This window comes from Belonocnema kinseyi, chromosome 4, assembly GCF_010883055.1.
Source record: "Belonocnema kinseyi isolate 2016_QV_RU_SX_M_011 chromosome 4, B_treatae_v1, whole genome shotgun sequence".
Lineage (NCBI taxonomy): Eukaryota > Metazoa > Arthropoda > Insecta > Hymenoptera > Cynipidae > Belonocnema > Belonocnema kinseyi.
In genome coordinates, this window is record NC_046660.1 from 87,239,222 (window position 1) to 87,259,700 (window position 20,479).

The 20,479-nt window shown below is 33.1% G+C and overlaps 1 protein-coding gene across 16 annotated transcripts in view; it reads left to right on the forward strand.

The window, feature by feature from the left end:
* LOC117171735 (alaserpin-like) overlaps positions 1 to 20,479 on the forward strand; it is a 114,008-nt gene that overhangs the window by 24,912 nt on the left and 68,617 nt on the right. For 13 of the 16 annotated variants that reach the window (XM_033359306.1, XM_033359309.1, XM_033359310.1 and 10 more), the window contains exons 3-7: positions 3,863 to 4,045; positions 4,121 to 4,331; positions 4,418 to 4,632; positions 4,703 to 4,888; positions 4,972 to 5,107. In XM_033359306.1, the coding sequence (XP_033215197.1) occupies positions 3,863 to 4,045; positions 4,121 to 4,331; positions 4,418 to 4,632; positions 4,703 to 4,888; positions 4,972 to 5,107 (931 nt within the window). Of the gene's footprint in view, positions 1 to 3,862; positions 4,046 to 4,120; positions 4,332 to 4,417; positions 4,633 to 4,702; positions 4,889 to 4,971; positions 5,108 to 7,850; positions 8,095 to 8,218; positions 8,666 to 14,631; positions 14,967 to 20,479 lie in introns of those variants that run through there. The other 3 variants (XM_033359307.1, XM_033359302.1, XM_033359304.1) reach the window with 3 other exon arrangements.

Here is a 20,479-nt window from a genome sequence, read left to right on the forward strand (position 1 = left end):
CTAAAACGAAAAATCGATCTTTGAACCATGGATTATCAAAGTTTAGACATTTATTCCACCCGTTAGTGAGATTCCAGGTTAATTACAGACTCGAAAAGCTTTCAAAAATGGTTCACAAAAAAAAATAGGCACGAAAAATCACGTTTTTTTTGTTTAAACTGCATTTTGGGATAATAAGAAAATTTTTTGAGGAATTTCGTTAGCACCGTCGGAAAGAGGAGATCTTAAGCAATAAAAATATATGTGTCTCAATTTTTTCTAGTGTCGAATAGTCTTAGTTATTGGCCGTTGAAAAGCAGTGTACCGGTAGTGGCGTTTTGGCCGTTTAAGGGTTAAGTGGGTACCAAGCAGAACCTTTATCAATGACTGGCGCGACGTGCCAAGTTTTTGCATACTTCGGGCCTGAGGGTTTTAATCTGTGAACCCCTTTGAAGAAACTATTCACGTTACTGTCCGTTACGTTAACTGATGAAATAAGTGCTATTTTTAGAACGCGCTGTACTGAGAATTCCATACGATGCCCCGTCGTTGAAGGATTCGCCTAGAAATTCTAAAACTCTGTTACAGTGTTGGTTAAATTGATTTATATTTTTTTCGTTTCAGAAATTCTACCATTTTTTCAGTCGATGTTCATATTGTTTGACTGTAGAATCTGCTAAAGATGCCAATAAAACTTTTAATGCTGACTCCAGTAAGTTCCTTTGACGATAGCTATCCCTGACAGCTATCTTGCAGCCGGGGTAAGTGAGGCTGCTAGTGGGTGTTGGCGGGACCTACAAGGGGACAGAAGGAGAGTTGAACTTGGAGAAAACATTAATTGTTTTCCTATCAGCATTAGCTGGAAAAGCGGAAACCATGGTTGTGAAATCTACCAGGGAACGACGACAATGCCACAGGCCTCATCTGTCAGAATTTTCCGTAATGTCCTTAGGATAATGGGGAAGGGTGGGAAAGCGTAAAACTTTCGATTTTTTCAAGAAATCGTAAAGGCATCAAAAGCCTCTGCGACGGGCTTTCGAACCCAGCAACAAAAGATGGTACATTTTGTGTTAGAACTGGTTGCAAACAAATCGATGGTAGGGTTCAGGAAAGGTTTCAAGATCTCTTCGTAGGCATAATTAGCTAACTCCATTTCGGTGTCTACGTTGCGAATCCGAGATTCTATATCAGCATGAACGTTATTTTTTGAGGCGATGTTTGATGCATATATCCAGAGTTTTATAGACTCACACCACTTTCAAATTTTTCTACTAAGACAATGTAGATGGGGGGTATTGTATTCCGCCTATTTTATTTATGTAGTCAATCACTGTTCTGTTGACGATTCTTAAAAGAATCTCACAGCTCTGCAGTTCGACAGGAAAAAATTTAAAGGCCCAGAAGTACGCTGATAGTTCTAGGCGATATATACTCCAGTATTTCTCCTTTTATTTCCAGAACCCATGGACGTATTGCGCTTCGCGACAACTGTAAGTTACTATGAAACCAAATCAAATTAGGTCGTATAGATTCTGGAAGAAACATTAATTCGTCATATTTACCATCAGCTAACGTCAAGGCTTGAAACTTAACCTGTTCTAGAGCTTTGGTGTAGCCCATTCCATACGGAATCGCTGGACAGCAAGAAATCATGCTTCCAATTAGTTGGGAAAACTCTCGAATAGTGGATGATTTTTTATTCAGAAAGATTACTATCAAGGAACCTATTTTTTCTTCTTGTTTGCAGGCAACTCTAACATTAAAATTTCGGAAATGAAGGTGAACCTTAAAAAATGGCAACTTTTGTTCGGAATGAGGGAACTTTTATCGTAATTGATTACGAATCCTAGTGATTGTAGAAGCTCAATGGAAGTTTGGACATTGTATATACAATCTTTAAAAGTGCTGCCGAAAAAAAGCAAATCATCTAGATATACTACCGATAACAGTCCCTTACCCCTCAGATGGCTCACAACTGTCTTCATTATTTTTGTGAATACAAACGGACAAACTTTTAAGCCGAAAGGTAGACAATGAAACTCATATAAAGTTCCTTCGAAGGAAAACCTAAAAAATTTGCGATATCTTTTGTCTACTGGCACTAAGAAATAGGAATTCTTTAAGTCCAGACTTGCCATATAGCCATTTTTCGTCATAAAATTGCAGGCAGTTCGAGCATCTTCTAGTTTAAAGTGGGGTATTTCGATGAATTTATTTAAGGCTTTCAGATAGAGGATAAATCGTTTCGACTTATTTTTACGATCGGTAAGAAAATGAGGAGATAAAAATTCCCCTTTTAAAGATCTACAAGGACTGATAGCTCCCATTTCTGATAACTCATCAATTTCAGTTCTTAGAGACGTAAATTCGTCCTGAGTCCAAATTCGAACGGGTGGGACAGTTTTTTACCATGGTTTTTTGCCTCTGTCTGTTTTTTTCCCAGAATTGATTTAACCGACTTATTATAGGCAGGAGCGATGAATGCTCTTCGAGCAATGGTTTCCGCATGGCGGAGTTGTGTGATCACCTTTCCACTATCAGAAAGATATTCGAGAAGTTTTACAACATCGAGTCCATTATCTGCATTGCCCAGAAGCATATTTATGCCCTGGCCCAAAGCTGACAACGCCGTGTCTGCTAGATGGTGTGAACTTTGAAAAAGGCCCGTCCCTTTTTACAGCTGACTCCCCAATTGACAGCAGCATAACGGGGTTGACTTCTGGAGCATCCAAGAAAATATTCTCTTTTCGCGGGTATTTCTTTAATAGATCCTCTTTTTCTTTTGTGGGGATGGATTTTTTCCCATGCACCTAACCTTTTTTCGTCGACCGCCGCCATGTTGCTTTCTTCGTTGATATGAATCCCGTTTGATTCGGCATTTTCGCTACGTCGAGCGCTATCTTTACTTATCCCTTCCCTTGATAAGGCTCCTGTAAAGATATTACTAGATTAGTTCTGTAACTTCATACAGACTCTATCAGGTTAAGGATCGGCACATATCTCATCTCAGGTATGAGCCTGGCCGTCCCCGTTAGTGCCGAGGGAGAAAATAAAAAAAAACCTCACCATTGTTTTGTTCCTGCAATGCATCTCGAGAACGGGATTCTCGACTTCTAGAAGAACTCCTGAATCGTGAAGAAATGTGTGATGATTCGCGAAATCGAGTTTTGGAAGAAGGAGGTGATCTAGGAATAGGCGACTCGTATCTTCAACTTTTACGTTGTCGATATTTTAAAACTATTTCTTTTAGTTGTTTCACTTGACGCAATAGGTCCTTTATGTCATCTTCGTTAAAAGAAGAACGCTTACGCTTATGACCCATGCCGTAATTATCCAATTAAACACTTGGCTCTCACGTGTGAACTAGTCAGATACAAAGAAACGAATGAAGTCTCGACAAGCAAGCGCAGGTAGGCGGTGATGGAAAGTTTTGGCTGTTAAATTTGTGGCGATCTGGCGTTAAGTAGCAGAACTACAATAGTAATCCCGAAAACGAGGTGGGAAATATAATTACGCATTTAATTGTAGGCTCTGACACTTAAAATTGTTTACTTGAATTTCAGAATGTAGTCTTAAATTCATGACAATGATACTTCACTTTAAATTTTACGGGAAAATTGGGAAATAGCCTGGAATTTTCTTTGCATTTTGAATAGCCGTTGTTATTAATGTACTTAGAGTCTGGATATGTATTGAACAGATATTGCTAAATATTATTAAAAACTAGAGAAAAATGTTATCGGTTATAGCTCTCTCTTACTCATGTTCTTAAAAGTAAATGAGTAAGTGATTAACTTAAGCGATAAGATGCACATTGTAAAAATTAGTTGAAGAGATACATCTGATGTAGTGTTTCTCAAAGTAAGATTATATCGGTTTTCAGACTGTATCCAAAAATGAAAAAGGAAACCTCATCACCTCTCCACTCAGCGCAGGTGTTGTTTTATCAATGGCAGCTTATGGAGCCCGTGAAAATACCGAGAAACAGATGCGCGATGTTCTCAAATTGCCAGCTGATGATACTCTGGGCAGAAGTGGATTCCAAAACCTCATCGATAACTTGAATGTAAGGACTTTTCCAAAACTAGTATCGCTTTTAAAATTCTGAACGAAAAATTTAATTGAACTTTAAATATTCCAGAGTGTCAAAGATGTGGAACTTCGTCTTGCCAACAAGATCTTCCCCAAGAAGGGTCTGGAGATCAAACCCGAATTCAAAGCCTTGACAGCAGACAGTTTTAGATCAGCAGAAGAACAGCTTGACTTCGCGCAATCTGCAGAGTCTGCATCGATCATCAACGCTTGGTGTCAAAATAAAACCAACAACAAGATCAAGGATCTCATCAAGCCTGGTTAGTGTCTGGTTTTTATCAAATTTTCCGAAACTAACTATCCTTAAAGAATGCATACAAATAAAATGGTTTGTTATATCGTGTAGATGATCTGAATTCTGACACCGCCATGGTCCTTGTCAATGCTGTCTACTTCAAAGGACAATGGAAGAAGAAGTTCGACGCCAAGAATACCGAAGAAAGGCCATTCCATATTGATCATAAGACCGTCAAGAATGTCTCTACCATGTATCAAAGTGTCAACATCATTTATGGAGTTCTTCCCGATCTAAAGGCTAAATTCGTCGAAATTCCATACAAGGTACAGATTGACTTAATTGATTAGCAGCCTTAATTTAATGTTTCAAATTTAATTCCTTTGATTCTTGCAGGGTGAGGAAGTAAGCATGATAATCGTTCTTCCTGATGAAGTTAACGGTCTCGCAGAATTGGAACAGAAATTGGAAAACCTTGATATAAACACTCTCAGGCAGAAGGGATACCCTCATGATGTTGAGCTCTACTTGCCCAAATTCAAAATCGAAAGTACGATCGAACTCAATAATGTTTTGACAGAGGTGAGTTTTCTAAAATTTATATTTTTAATCTTAAATACATTTAATCGAAACTGAGGTTTGATAATAATTTAATCTGATAACAGATGGGCATGGAAGAAATGTTCAGTGATAAAGCCAACTTCTCAGGAATTGCTGACGTACCGCTTAAAGTGAGTAAAGTTCTCCAAAAAGCGTTCATTGAAGTAAACGAAGAAGGAGCTGAAGCTGCTGCAGCCACTGGTAAGTCTTCTCTTAAAATCTTTGCTCGTACAGCTTTTTACGTTTTGGCTTTATATAAAACTTTCGAGAAGCTTCGAATAGATCTTCAGTGATTCTGATTATCTCAATTCAATAATTATTTTTTAAAGTCAGATTAGAATTCAGAGCCTCACGAAAGTTTTCCTGAACTTTTCTTTGGCGGCATAAGGCTTCATAGTTTTTAATCCAGATACTGAATGCAACATATAGCACACAAGCAAACATACTGCCACCATTGATGGGTAAATTGTCTTTTCAACAGAAATCATTTATCGCTATCGTTACTGTTTCAAAATGTCACTTTTAAAGTTACTATTTTAGTTACTTTTGTAATTTAAAAATATTTACTAAAGAAAATAATTAACGCTTATTTCTATCTGCATTAAGGGATGCTACATAGTCACTTCAGTCACTTATCATGCTCAGCTCACTTTTTATTCATTTTAAAAGATGAATCCACTATAACTACTTTGTTCAGATAAAGTCACTGAAGTAATTTTTTTTAAGATAAAGATACTATAGTCATTAAAAAAATCACGTTAGTCACTATGCAATGAATTAAAATCACAAGGCCAAGAATTTCTCAATTTTATTGAATATTCGTTTAATTTCTTTGTATTCTTTCAATATTCTTATTCACTAATTCTAATCACTCCCATTTATCTGAGCTTAATGAAATTTTCTTGAATTAAAATTTTGTTTGATCTACTAACTTAAATGTTTAGTAATTTATTTTGAATTTGTATAAATGCGATCCAAATCTCTTGAGTTCCTTTAAATTCTTCTAAATTCACACCAATTTTTCTAAAATCAATGGAATATTTTTAAATCGAATCACTTGAATCCATTTGGAATTTACCCTGCATTTTTATTATTTATCATAAATTTTTAAAAAATTATTATGCATTATTTGAAATTCTCTTGTTTTTTTTACATTTTGAGGAATTTCGATGAATTTGCTTGAATTATACTAAATTCACTCAATTATACTTAATTAAATGGATTAAAAAAATTGTCAAGTTTGTTCTAATACGCCCAGAATTTTTTTAAACTCACCTTGAGTTATTAGGTATTTTATCAAATTCTCTTATATTTGCTTGAATTCTTCTAAATTCACTCCAATTTTACTGAAATTAGTGACAGATTTTCGATTTGAAATTTTCCTACTCACCTAATTTCATTTGTATTTCATTCTGCTTTCTTATTGCTTTATCTTAAATCCTTTTATATTTGTTTGAATTTATTGGAATCATCTTTATTTATTGAATTCAGACTGAATTCCTCCGAATTAACTTGGATTTTTTTTAATTCACTCAATGCTACGCAATTAATTATATTTAAAAATTTTGTTAATTTTGTTACGAGTATTTCACTCTAAAGTCTTTTAAACTCACCTTGAATTCTGAGATTTTGTCGAATTCTCTTGCATTCCCCTAAATTCCTCTAAACTCACTCACTGAAATCAGTGTAATATTTTGGATTTTATTGATTTTTTCAAATTACCGTAAATTCGTTTAAATTTACTTGGAATTTTTATACATTTCATTGAATTCTTTTCCATTCTCTTGAATTGAAAATAACATTAGTCACTTTTGGTTAATTTTACGGTTTCACTAGTTACTTTTTTACTTTTTCAAGTGATACTATATTTCAATATGATTTTTCCCGCACTGAAGAATTATTAGAAAACTAGCTGCCATAAATAAATGAATTAAATAAAATGGAAAACCTAGTTGCGAACTTGTTACTTCCCCTCACTGGCTGTCCCAGCAAACCACATGTTTATTCTAAAAAAATCAGATAGCTTGAATACTACTAACCAGCACAATTGAACATTAGCACTCTAGACTTGCTCTTTTAAAGAAGGACAATCGCTTTTTGAAATTTGTAGTTTAAATTATCTCTGAATCGAACAGTAGTTTTCGTCATTTTATGTTGCCACTGTAGTTGCATGCGCATACATAAATACTAGAGAATGCGACTGTGCACGTTTAATTTTGATCTTCGACCCTAAACCAATGATGTTTTATTGGTTAATAGTCTTTCTCTTATTAGAGAGGTGTAATTAGTGAGGTATTTTTGCCTAGTTGCGCGCGATATCGCCTCGCTTGGTCTAGTCTAGGATGAAAATAAGAAAGAATAACTCTTATTTTCACAACCCTTCATTTTTTCACAAACGAAAAAGAAGAAGCAGTTAATAGTATTTTAAGAGTGTTTGTAAAAACACTGCGGATGCCAATGTTCGTATCATACGCAATACAAATAATACAAGATATGCTGCCGAAAATAATTTTTCAGTAGATCGCAAATCATCACTCAAGTGACTAATCAAATAATCGGTGGAGTGCATGATATGGTGGCTGGTGTTTTTTAAATCAGAAAGGTTATCAGAGTCTCCTGGGTGAAATCATCAGAAACATTTCTACCATTACTATAACTTTTAAACTATATTAAAAAAAAATAGTAATTTGTTTCGCACGATAAAAATAAAAAATGCGTATCGAAATATAATTTTCGGATTTATTCTGATTACTAAAATACTTTTTCAAAATATAGTAGAAAAATAGTTTTGGTATACATACAATTAAATTAGCAAGCAAGATTTGCATAAACAATTAACTAATTGCCTAAATAATTGCAAGAGGTAGAGGTTCTAAACTCCTATTAACTCTCAAGGTAGCAGGAAATTAAAAATCTGAATTTGTTTTTTTTTCTTCTCCAATAGAGGCCCGAGTTTTGCTTTATTCTGCACCCGCGGCCCCAACGCCCAAGATAACGTTTACGGTCAACAGGCCCTTTTTCTACATATTAGCTGGCACCGTAATCCAAAGAGATCAATTTTACGATATTAACGTCGTGCCAATGTTCAGCGGCCATGTCACGGAACCTAAAATATAATTTTAACTTCATGTATTATATTTTTTTTGTATTTATGTATTATAATTTTGTGTAAATAGAGCCACTGAGATTAAAATCAAGAAACTTTTTGACTTTATAATTATTGAATACACTCATTGTTAATAAAATTCGGCCTTACTTAAAAATACCCTTATACATAGAAAGGACTTCAGAATTTTTAATTTTTTTTTGTAGGTTACACAATTGTTCTGCGCACTGAAAATCCCCAAATGCCCAAAACAACGTTTACAATCAACAGGCCATTTTTCTTCATATTAACTGGCTCCATATTCAACAAGCATGAAACAGCATCCCTTAGGGTTTCTTATAAAGTATCATTATTCAACGGTCATGTCATGGAACCCAAATAGTAATTTTAATTACTTCGATGTTATTTTTATGTATTTTAGTTTTTATCGAGAAAAACGAACAAAAAAACCAGTACAAACAATTTTTCTACATGCTAGCTGCCTCTGTAGTGTAAATGGAGTCTATACATTATTAATCTTACAACTTTATAGCCGATTTCAATGAAACAGGGAGAAAAAATTGAATTACCGTCAACGGGGATAATTATAATTCAAAATTCAGGAAATGTAAACTACTTTTGTAGTGCAAGTCTAATTGTACTTAAAAGTCTTCTGAAAATATCCTGCAAATTTCATTTGATAAAAATTCTCCTTGAAAGTTAATAATAATCAACGTTTATATTTACACTTCCGATGGGGTAATTATGGATCAAAAATGAATTTGTTAATAAACGTATACTTATAGGTACCATATGTTTCGAAAGAATAAATTTTTTCTGGTTTATAGGAAGGACAATCTTTTGCAAATTTTTATTTACTACTTTTATGTGTTATGTTTTTAGGATTTAGTTTGCATAATGATGGTTACATATAACTATCATTTCCCTAGTTTTCAATTTCTGATACAAAATATGAATATACAGAGAAACTCTTCAATAGCCCTCCCTTCTATAGCCCTCACGAGAATTGACACCGCGTCGCATGTAGGTGTAACAGATGTTGCGCGGGATGTGCGGGAACTGCGATTGTCACACAGGCGAGCACTCAGGTGTGAACAAACAAAAGCGGAGCGGGTTATAATGAGTTAGTTCCCACCCATCGTCAGCCCCAAAATCGGAGCTATAGAAGAGTTTCACTGCATGTTATAAAGCAGAAATCCTTAGGATACCGAATATTTATTAACCAAAACTTTATCATTTGTTTTGTATTAATTTTATCCATAATGCTCTTCTGAAAATAATTTATCTGACTTTCTGTAAAAATACAACAACAAAAATATGCGATTTCAAAGTGATCCAACTAAAAGTTTTTCGATATTTATGACCTACGTGCTTTGACTTGATGAAATTTCAGTTTAAATTGATAATCCAATATAGCACAGTTTACGCTACAAATTGACATAGAGCAAAGTTTCTAAAAGTTAACTCTAACCGCAAAAAAAATTATATTTGAACCATAATTATCCGTCTTGATTAATGATTATTCAGGTTGACGGTAGTCTCACATTTTAACAATAATTAATGTTTATTATTTAAAAAATGTATTTCTATTGAAATAGAGTATATGAATTTTTTTTTTTATAAGAATCGGGGCATAAAATTCAAAAGGGAAACATTTCTACAATTTATAAAATATCCTTTAATATTTTGATACAATTTTACATTTATTAAGTTACTTTACTCAATTTACATATATGTAAGATACTTCCAATAAATTTATTAATTGAACATAACAATATTGAGCCTTGTGTAAAAGAAAAATGGAATGTATATAAAAAAACAATACTAATGATACATTATACATTTAAACCAATGATACATTTAGAGGCTACACACCAACCTCCCATAAACTTTAATTGATAATATTTTTTGTAATGGCACGTAAGTGGATTTTACTCAAATCGATCGTTTTTTCCTATAATAAACCACTGAAAAAAGTAATTTTTTCTGTATCTTATGAGCCTTGTGATCGGTTGCATGGAGCGCCGAATGTAATCAGTTAAAAAAAAAGAATGAATAAGTCCTTTATTAGTATAGTAACTCACTCAATTCGTCAAGATCAAAAACCACATGCCATAAAATTCATGCAAAAACTATAATTGGTCGAATCGTAAAGCCCATACAATGAAAAGTTAATAAAATTAAAATATTTTTAGCGAAGAAATTCTGTTTCTAACGACTTAAGTAATTTTTTCATCTCAACAGATGCACACACACACACTTAAACAAAAAAATTTTCTAATGTTTTCATGGAAAAGTCTTTCATTTATATTAACGTGATAAATTTAAATTATAACCGTGTAATAAGGCAAAAAAATGTTCATGTTCTCCTGCTTTTGTATTACAAGATTGTATTATACACTGGAACCGCGGTTATATCTTCTCGCACTTATAACCTCTCGCAATTATAACCTTTCGCGCTTATATCCCTGCATAACTCTCATTTATATCAGCTTGTCATTCACCACCTCGCAGTACTACGTGACAAACAAGCTAGTCAAAGCGCAGCGCGGACATTGAATGTTTACGTTCTAGGATGGTGGATATAACTGCCGTTCCAATATACTTGCTATGTGGGTATGCCTGAAAAGTCAAATTCTGAAGTTTAATTTGGTCTCACTTCCACATATCCAATCTATATCAAACTTTGTATAAATACGTACTTCTCATGACAATATAAAAGTCTATATAATGGCCTCACCGGGTTTTCCATATAAAAAATCGAAGGCAATTGGCTTAAGATTATTTTTTTTTTGCAATTCGACAGCCCAGTAGCTGCCATATTAGATGAGTTAATTATGCGTATTGCTTTTTTCGCAATTTTTAGCTTAACCAATCATCGACAAAATTTTGCAAAACGCACAGTACTTCTTGCCATCAAAGAGACATCTCCGTGCATTTGTCGCAACTTTTTCGTACGCAATTCGCAACGAAATAATATTGCAAAAATTTCTGCACGATATTTTGTTACAAACAAAACCCAGAAGATAATCCGAGGTTTAACGAAGTACAAAATATGAAAAATGATTTAGTTATGTACTTAAAGATTAAAATTAAAAAAATTAATCGCTCACGAAGGTAAATTATATTAAGAAACAAATACTATTCATTCTCGCGCAACCCATCGAGTGCTATTATGCATTTTTTCACTTTTAACATGTGCATAATCATTTCGCATGTTTGTGTTTCATTTGATTACCGTAAAAGAGCCGTGGCTGAGAAAGATTAAATTCAGTATCAGTAATAGGCCATTTACCACATATTAGTAGAATCTATGAGCCAAAATAGGGATCGAAAAACGTATCCTAATCATATTACCGACATAACAATGTTCAATGACCGCGTTTTGAAACCTGATACAAACCTTTAATTTTACTGATTTTTAATTTCTTTCATGTTTTTATATCTTAAGAAAAAGGATATTTATTTTTAAAAAAAATCAAAATAAATAATCAAGCACATTTTTATGGACGAGATATATTTTATTAAAATTATTAGTATCGATCATTTAAAATTCCACATTCTTTTTTTATGGGTACCAATTTATGCTAATCTTTTCTAAAACAAACAAATTAACATTTATAGTCAATGTGACTCTAAATTTTTATTTTAATGACGTAAAATTTTTCCATATATTTTATTTTTCATTTCATTGTGTGTCGAGCTTGAATCAATTTATTTGAACAAGCGAGTCCATTATTGAGAGGCAAAGTACTCGGATTTTTGGTGAATACTACATTAAAAGATTGCAATATTGAATTTTATGGATTTCATATAAATTTTTGTTGACTTTATAGAGATTGCAATGCGCTTACGAACAAATATTATAGAATAATTAGTATCCCAAGAGGAAAAGTTATAGATAATATTTTCCACTATATATCACTTTTCCGTTTAGGTGATAGGCCTTTAATGGCTTTCCTATCATTTTTTCGTAATTATAGGAAATTTATAATACAGAGTCATCATAAAGATAAAGATTACAGGATAGTCAGCATTGAAATAAATATTAGGAATATGTTCAAACAATTATTGTAAAAATTAGAGAAACTCCAAAGGAATTATTTATTTTAAAAACTCATAATTTTATGGTTAAAATCTGTACAAATCCTTTAAAATCTTTCATGTTCTTTTTAATTCCTTTCAAATAATTAAAATACTTAGAAATCTGTAGAAATAATGTAGAATTCCTTGAAAATAACATTTTTCAAATGTATCCCTGAGAGCTGTCTCAAAATCCGTGAAAATCCCTTGAAATATGTAAAGTTCATTAAATCTTATTAAATTCATTAAGTTTCTTTGACAATTTTTTAATTTCTTTAAATTCTTTGCAATTCAAAAAAAAACACAAATCTTAGAAAATTTTCAAATGTTTTGTAATTCCTCCATACTCCTTGAGATGATTAATGTCTGTAAAAATCCATTTAAACAAAATTTAATTTATTCTTCAAAGTTCTCTCAATTTTCGTCACATTCCGTGGAAATCTTTGGAAATTGTAAAAATCCATTAAAATAAGTAGAAATTATTTGATGTCCCTTGAATATAAATAAAATATAATATATTAAAGTTTTTAAATAAAACAACGTTAAAATCCCTAGAAATCTGTAAAAAATAAATAAAATTTATTTCAATAAATAAAAATTAATTAAATAGAACTTATTCATCAATGTTCTGTTAAAATAAAACCATTTGAATCCCTGGAAACCTTTGGAAATCCTATAAAATTCTTCGAAATACCGTGAAAACCTTGGAGATTTAATACAATTCTTTAAATCTTGTGAAATTCATTAAAATATACTTATAATCCATTTGAATTGTTGAAATCGCAAAGAATCCTTTGAAATTGAATTTATTTATTACACAAAGTTCTCCAGAAATTTCTTCAAATCTTTAAAAATCCTACAAAATTCTTTGAAATCTCTTGTCATTTTTTAATCTCTTGACAACCTTCGAAATCACTTAAAATTCCCGAAAATATGTGGAAGTCTTTGAATTACTTTAAAATCCTTTGAAATTTTTCGAAACCTTACATTAAAGTATTTGAAATATTTTAATAACTCTTTTCTAATTCTGTGATATTTGTTGTAGTTTCTATACTTTTTCCATCAGTTCTTTTACAATACTTTAGTATTATTTTCTTATAATGATTTTTTGCAATCAGTTTTATACAATCGTGAAAACATTAGAGGAAATTTATGATTAGAAATTTATTATAAGAAAATTATTATAGGTGTATATTGAATTTGCTATAATATTGTTTCGTAATTAAGATTACAAGTGATTTAATGGGATTGCACGATATTGCATAAGATTTCCGTTCCCTCCGTTGGGGATCGAGCCAAAGAACTTCCGAATGCCGGTCGGGCTGCTAGAGGGATCGAGAGAAGAATCATTTTTCAGAACTACAGGCATTAATATGCCAGACTGTTAAAAATAATATTGACTTTAATATATCCATGTGTATGAAAATTAATATACTAAGCATATGAAATCTCCATTAAGAGCGCGTATATTAAATTTCATAAACATTCATGTTAATCACTCACGAGAAAAATCATGTAACTTCATTTTTCACAAATTAAAAATAAGTTTAGCTGTAATTTTCGATTCTAAATAATAAAATATAATAACCTCTTTCTGTTAACCAAAAATAAACTTGGATTTCAAGTCGAAAAGTTCAATCAAGCAAATAAATAACAGACTTAACCTAAAATTATTTTTATTCGACTTAAATTTTGATCATTTAGAACGAATTTAGGAAAAAAATTTACCCGTATATTGCACTTTCATTATAAATAACATCTAAGTCGACAAATTCTAGATTAATTATTTAATTGAGAATAATTGACAAGATTTAAAGAAATGAAAGCAGGTTGAGTTTTTACGCATATTGCTGTACTGACCTGTATATTAAATTTAATACACATGTACATTAAATTCACGACACCAATGTATGTTACATTTTAGTAGCGGTAGTGCATATTTTCTTCACACACATGTATATTAAACCTCATACAGACTTTTCTAAAAGCACAGGTGTTACACGTACATTTTCTCAAGGAATCTGTATTATCATGAGAGAATGACAGAATTTCTTAATGTATTTACAGACTAGATGGAGTGAAATAATGACTGGAGGAATGAAAAAAAATTATTAAATTTGTTCTTGAACGTTAAGAAATTATAGCTCCATCTAGTCCTTAAGGACAATGCTAAATTCTGTTATTGTCTGATGATAATAAAGATTCCTTGAAAAAGCATGCACATTTTATAAAGGAAGATAAATAATGATCTTTTATTATATTACTGTGGACAATTACTTCTTTCATAATTTTATTAAATGGAAAAATTTAGTGATCTAGGTGTATGATCCGTTCAACATATTTCATTATTATTACTCAGACATATTTTCCTGTTTCATTAAAAAGAAAGTGTACATTATTTTATGATCATTTCAGTCTCTAATGATGATGTATTAAAATAGACTGCTCTAAAATGATGCTCAGTTTTAAGAAACTCCAATTTTTTACAGCCTTCAAAATTATGATAACTTTGAATATTAATTCAATTTGTTCTTAGGAATCGTTTTTGGGCTGACGGCTGCTCTTATTGAAACTCCTACTCCAGTAACCTTCTCTGCAGATAGGCCCTTCTTGTACATTTTAACTCACAAAAATATGGGCACAGAGACTTCTTTATTTTGCGGTCGTGTAAATGATCCTGTATAAGAATAATTTAGAAAAATGCTGAAAGATGCTATATAAAATGTAAAGGAAGCAATTTTATTGTTGTTTTATAACTTTTGATAAATATCAGACTTTGTTGCTTTTTATTTAGAATCTAAATTAATATGCCTTATGTATACCTTTATTGGTAAATTATATAAATAAAATTAAAAGAAATCACAAAATGAACATACTTATATTTGTTTTATGGATATCTGTTTAATTTTAGTGAATAAATTCTTATAGCATTTGGATATCATATTTCCATATCATCCATAAATATGTTTTCAATTCAAAGACTACCTTCATAATTTAAGAAAGTAATACCATTATTATACTACAGTTTAGAATTAATTTATTTTGTTTAGAAATAGAATTTCTACCTGGATCTGCTGCACCGGCTCCAATAATCACCTTTTTTGCAAACAAACCATTTTTGTGCTTTTTATATAAAAATAGAAAATCTGATCAGTCATCAGCATCTTTATTCAGTGGACATATCTCTGATTTATAGTGTGAAAAAGAATAATAATCAAGGGAAAATTAAGGGTTTTCTTCACTTCATGAGTAAACTCAAAATAGTTCATTTATCGTAACCCAAAGGAATAAAATAATTTACGCAATCTACGAAAAAACAATTAAACACAAATAAATATTTTTGTGTCTGCGAAAACAACGCTAGCCAATTTTAGAAATATTCTGGAAATTAACGCTTTAAATTTCGATATTTTCTCACAAATGGGCATTTTCTTAAATTCTTTTTTGAAGGTTCACGCGCGCGAAATTTGTACAAAAGTCTAAACTCAGGTCGAACCCACACGCCATTGGGTTTCTCCTAACCTTTCGTCAAAAATTTTAAATAGGTTTGTACACTCTCGTTCTAGCAACAAATTAACCTATAATATACTAGTATACTATATATAGTGCTAATCTGGAAAATTGCACCCGCTCCCAGCGAAATCGCGGTAAATTTTCAGCCACAACCATGTCTCACGACCGTGAGATAAGTGGTTACAGTCTGTAAAGGAATCAATACGACGATCCAGAAAAAGCCTCGTGTACCCTAAGAACACGGAGCGACCTAAGGACTATCGCCTTCTGCATTTTTCCCGCAAGTGTTTTAGCATATTGTTGTTACGCAGGGATGCTTTTTAGGCCATTAGCAAGTGAAAGCTTGGCACCTCCAAGAGCGCGAATGATAAGGACGATTAGTTTAACGAAATATTCCGGATACAATAGTTGCAACTCCCTTATAAGGTCTCGATACCTCTCTTTCTTTTCATTCTCCTTGGTTATGATGTTTTTGTCAGCTGGTGCCGAAAATTCGATACCGAACATGGTTCGCTTCTCGAAGACAAGAAGAACCATGTCAGGCCTCGAGTGAGCTACAGAAACAATTGTCGAGAATATAAAGTTCCAGTATATGCGGCACTTCCCATTCTCGAAAATTGACTCGATTTCCCTAGGAGCATATTTAAAGGAGCGATATTAAGGTTAATGCCGTAAGAGTGACAGAGATGGTAATAAAGCACTCTTAGTACCGCATTGTGCCTTTGAATGTAGGTCGTTTCCGCGTGAGTTGGACAACTAGATAGTATGTGAGTTAAATGCTCGGGGTGTGCGGGCGAATCCGGGCGATTTAAGGAAAGCAAACGTTAGTTCACAAGACATTGACTGATCCTTCACATTTCTGTGGAAGATACCGTGCATCCTCTTATCGAGGAGCTGTTCACGAAAGATTTTCTCTTGTGCTTTCTTAATCCGGGCTTTCAGGAGCGAGGACTCGAGATAGATAAGATTTGATGCATTTTGCTCACCCCTAATACTGAAGTCAAGTCCGAGTGTTTCAGCAGCCTCCTCCGCTGCTTTGTACAGAAACGCTCATTTGCCTACTTCTTCGTGATTCCTGACCATTTTAAGAAGAGGGTCTCTTCCATTTGCAACTCTATGTGCTGTTCCCAGAATAATCCTGTTGTGAAGACATTCAAGACTCAATATTCCGCGATCACCTTGACGGTGTGAGATGTATAGTCGCGGAACGGAAGACTTATGATGCATGCTTTTGTTTATATGCATAACCTTTCTTGTCCCGATATCAAGGGATCTGAGCTCGTTATTCGTCCATGGAACTACTCCAAATGAATAGGGTAGTACCGGGACGGCAAGCACATTTGTTGCAGATACTTTGTTCCTCGCGGACAGTTCGGAAGACCAAATCTGTCGGATAAGACGTTTGTATCTGCTTCGGAGTGTATGCTTTATAGATGTCACATCCTGAATGCGGCTCTGTGGCACGCCCAGGTATATATGAGTCTCTCCAGCGCAAAGGTGTCGTATAGCGCTTCTATTAACGAGCTCAGGATCTTCAGGGATGCCATTAGGTTTTCCTTGCTTCAAATAAACCTTGGCGCATTTGTCTAACCCAACTTCCATTCCAATTTCCTTAGTATATCGTTGGACAATCCCTAGAGCTATATGTAGTTGCTCTTTGTTTTTAGCATAGATCTTAAGATCGTCCATGTAAAATACATGAGTGACCTTGTACTTTCGATCTGCAGGTGTGCCGCACAAGTACCCGTCGGAATGGCGAAGTGCTAGAGATAGTGGCAATAATGTAAGGCAAAAGAAGAGTGGGCTCATGGTGTCACCTTGAAAGACACCTCTCTGAAAGGTGACCTTGTTAGTTGTCACACGATTTTTTCCAGATGAGATAGTAAATCTGGTTTTCCATAGCGGCATCAATCTCTCTATGCGCCTAACTATTTGCGGATGAACCTTTAAGATTTCCCAAAGACGGATGATCAGCCTATGGGAGGTCGAATCGAAAGCTTTCCGATAATCAATCCAGGCCATCGATAGGTCACGCTGGTAGAATGCTGCATCTTTGCAGACACATCTATCGATGAGCAGGTTCTCCCGACATCCGGCTACGCCTTTCTTTGAGCCTCGTTGTTCATATATTTCTTGCCACACAGGTTCAATTGCCCGAACAATCCTATCATTTAGGATAGAATCATTTAGGATATATATATATATATAGGGTGGACACACTGGGGCTTACATACATGGCGAATCGAATGCTACCTGAATTGCACAATAGCAGGGGAGAAGCCATTATACAGGGGTATTTTCATATTTCGCGCCTTTAAAGTTGCATTCGGATCGACCATTCGGTCAAGACCCTGCATCTTCGGATCAACTTTATCATAGTTTCCATGGTTGCGTTCGAAACTTCAAATGAACACAAGTGTCAAAACAATATAGGTTGTGTTACATAGTAATTACAAATAATAAAAGTATTTGATGAATAATGAAATGAGACATGTGAACTGAGAAGTAAACGGCAACTTTTGTCTGTGCCAATAACATTATGGAATGTCTGCTGAGCGACAAATACTATAAAATAGTAATAATATTCTGCGCTTCCAGTGGGCCAAGAGTGAATTATGTTTACCGCTTATTTACGGCATAAAAACAGGTATGTTATGAATGGACAGGATATGTTTTAAATAAAGTGAATGAAATATTATATGCGATTGATTATTTTTAACCAAAGAAATGTTTAGTGGTTTTGTATGTTTATCACTGACAGTGTCGGCAGCGATAATTTAAATAATAATTACTTATTAACAATTGAACAATCATTACTTATTGATCAATTTAATAAGTTAAACATTATTTCTGAATTAAAAATTTGATTACCATTGTTTTTTACACAGATCGATCGTAGAAGAAATACACATCAGGAAATGTAGATAGAATTAGTGCATTTTAACCAACATTGTTGAAAAATCGTTATCTCCGGACAAGTCAATTTAATGGTATAGGTGTATCAAAAAGGTATCTCGAGGAAATTTAACTTGCACAAATTTTAATTAATAAAGTCATTAGGGAGTTTTTTATTGTAGAAAATACTTTCTCTGGACGTCATCTCAAAATTTCATTTGATCAATCGATAATAAATATAGGACAACCTCTAGTGAAAAAGATAAAATCTGAAATAAAATCTACAGAATTGGTGTTTTCACTTCTAACAGCATAATTTAAAGTTGAACGAGGCCTAAAAAAATACATTAAAATAACATTTCGAGTAGCTTTGAATTACATTCAAACATTCTTATTTTCTGATAAGATACGAATAATGAATGAATTTACTTTTCAGACCTGATAAAATAGATAATTATAGAATAATATCTAAAAAAATTGGAATAAAAATTTCGAACTAAAATTTCGCTTCTACATTTTTTTTCGATGCACTACAATCCTGAGCGATTTTTTAATTTATTTCAGTAGTTAATCAAACGAAATTCTGATATGAGGCCCAGAGAAAACATTTTCTAAAATAAAAAAAATTCCTAAAACTTTACCTATTTAAATTTGTGCTTGTTAAATTGCTTCGATATTTTTTTGGATACACCGATACCATCAAAATGACTTTAAATTGATTTTAGCGGCTGATCGAATGCCAGTTTGGAAATCAGATCCAGATATAGCAATTTCGAGAATGGAATAATTTAAAAAGAAAATTGGAATGAAAATTCCTCCCTAAAATTTCACTTCTAGAATTCTTACTGATACAATCTTATCACCAACGAGTCTTCAATTTATTTTAGTGGTTGATCAAACCAAATTTTGGGATGACGACTAGAGAAAACATTGTCTAAAACAATAAAATTGCTAAAAACTTTATGAATTAAAATTTGGGTTAGTCTAATTGCTTAAAGATTTTTTTTTTGATACACCGATTTCCTTAAAATTACTTGAAATGGATTTTAGGTGCTGATCAAATGGCAATTTGGAAATCAGATCCAGATATAGCAACTTCGAAAATAGTAGTAGTGGAAGCATGGGCCACCGAGACTCTTTCAGAGTGCGAGGCGGGAATCGAACCCGCAAGCCGAAGGAGTGGGTCCAAAGCCTACGCTTTAGCCCCCACGACCATCGTCCCACTAACTTCGAAAATAGTATAATAAAGAAAAATTGGAATGTAAATATCTGGATTTCCTGATGTGTATTTCTTCTAGGATCGATCTGTGAAAAAAAACAATGGTAATCAATTATTAAATTCAGAGATAATGTTTAACTTATTAAAATGATTAATAAGTAATGATTCTACAATTGACAATAAGTAATTATTATTTAAATTGTCGCTGCCGACACTGTCAGTGATTAACATACAAAACCACTAAACATTTCTTTGGTAAAGAATAATCAATCGAAAGTATAATAAACATGCCGGGCCGATCTGTCATTATTTCGAGGTTATGTTCAGATTCACCTGTTTGCCCTAATCACTGTAAGTAAATGTAGGTAATGTCAGTTTAAAGTTTACGCATGTAATATTTCATTCAATTTATTTAAAACATATCCTGTCTATTCATAACATACCTGTTTTTATGCCGTAACTAAGGGGTAAACACAATTCACTCTTCGCCCACTGGAAGCGCAGAATATTATTACTATTTTATAGTATTTGTCACTCAACAGACATTCCATAATGTTATTGGCACAGAAAAAAATTGATGTTTACTTCTCAGTTCACATGTCTCATTTCATTATTAATCAAACTATGATAAAGTTGATCTGAAGATGCACGGACTTGACCGAATGCAACTTTAAAGGCACGAAATATGAAAATACCCCTGTATAATGGCTTCTCCCCTGCTATTATGCAATTCGGGTAGCATTCGATTCGCCATGTA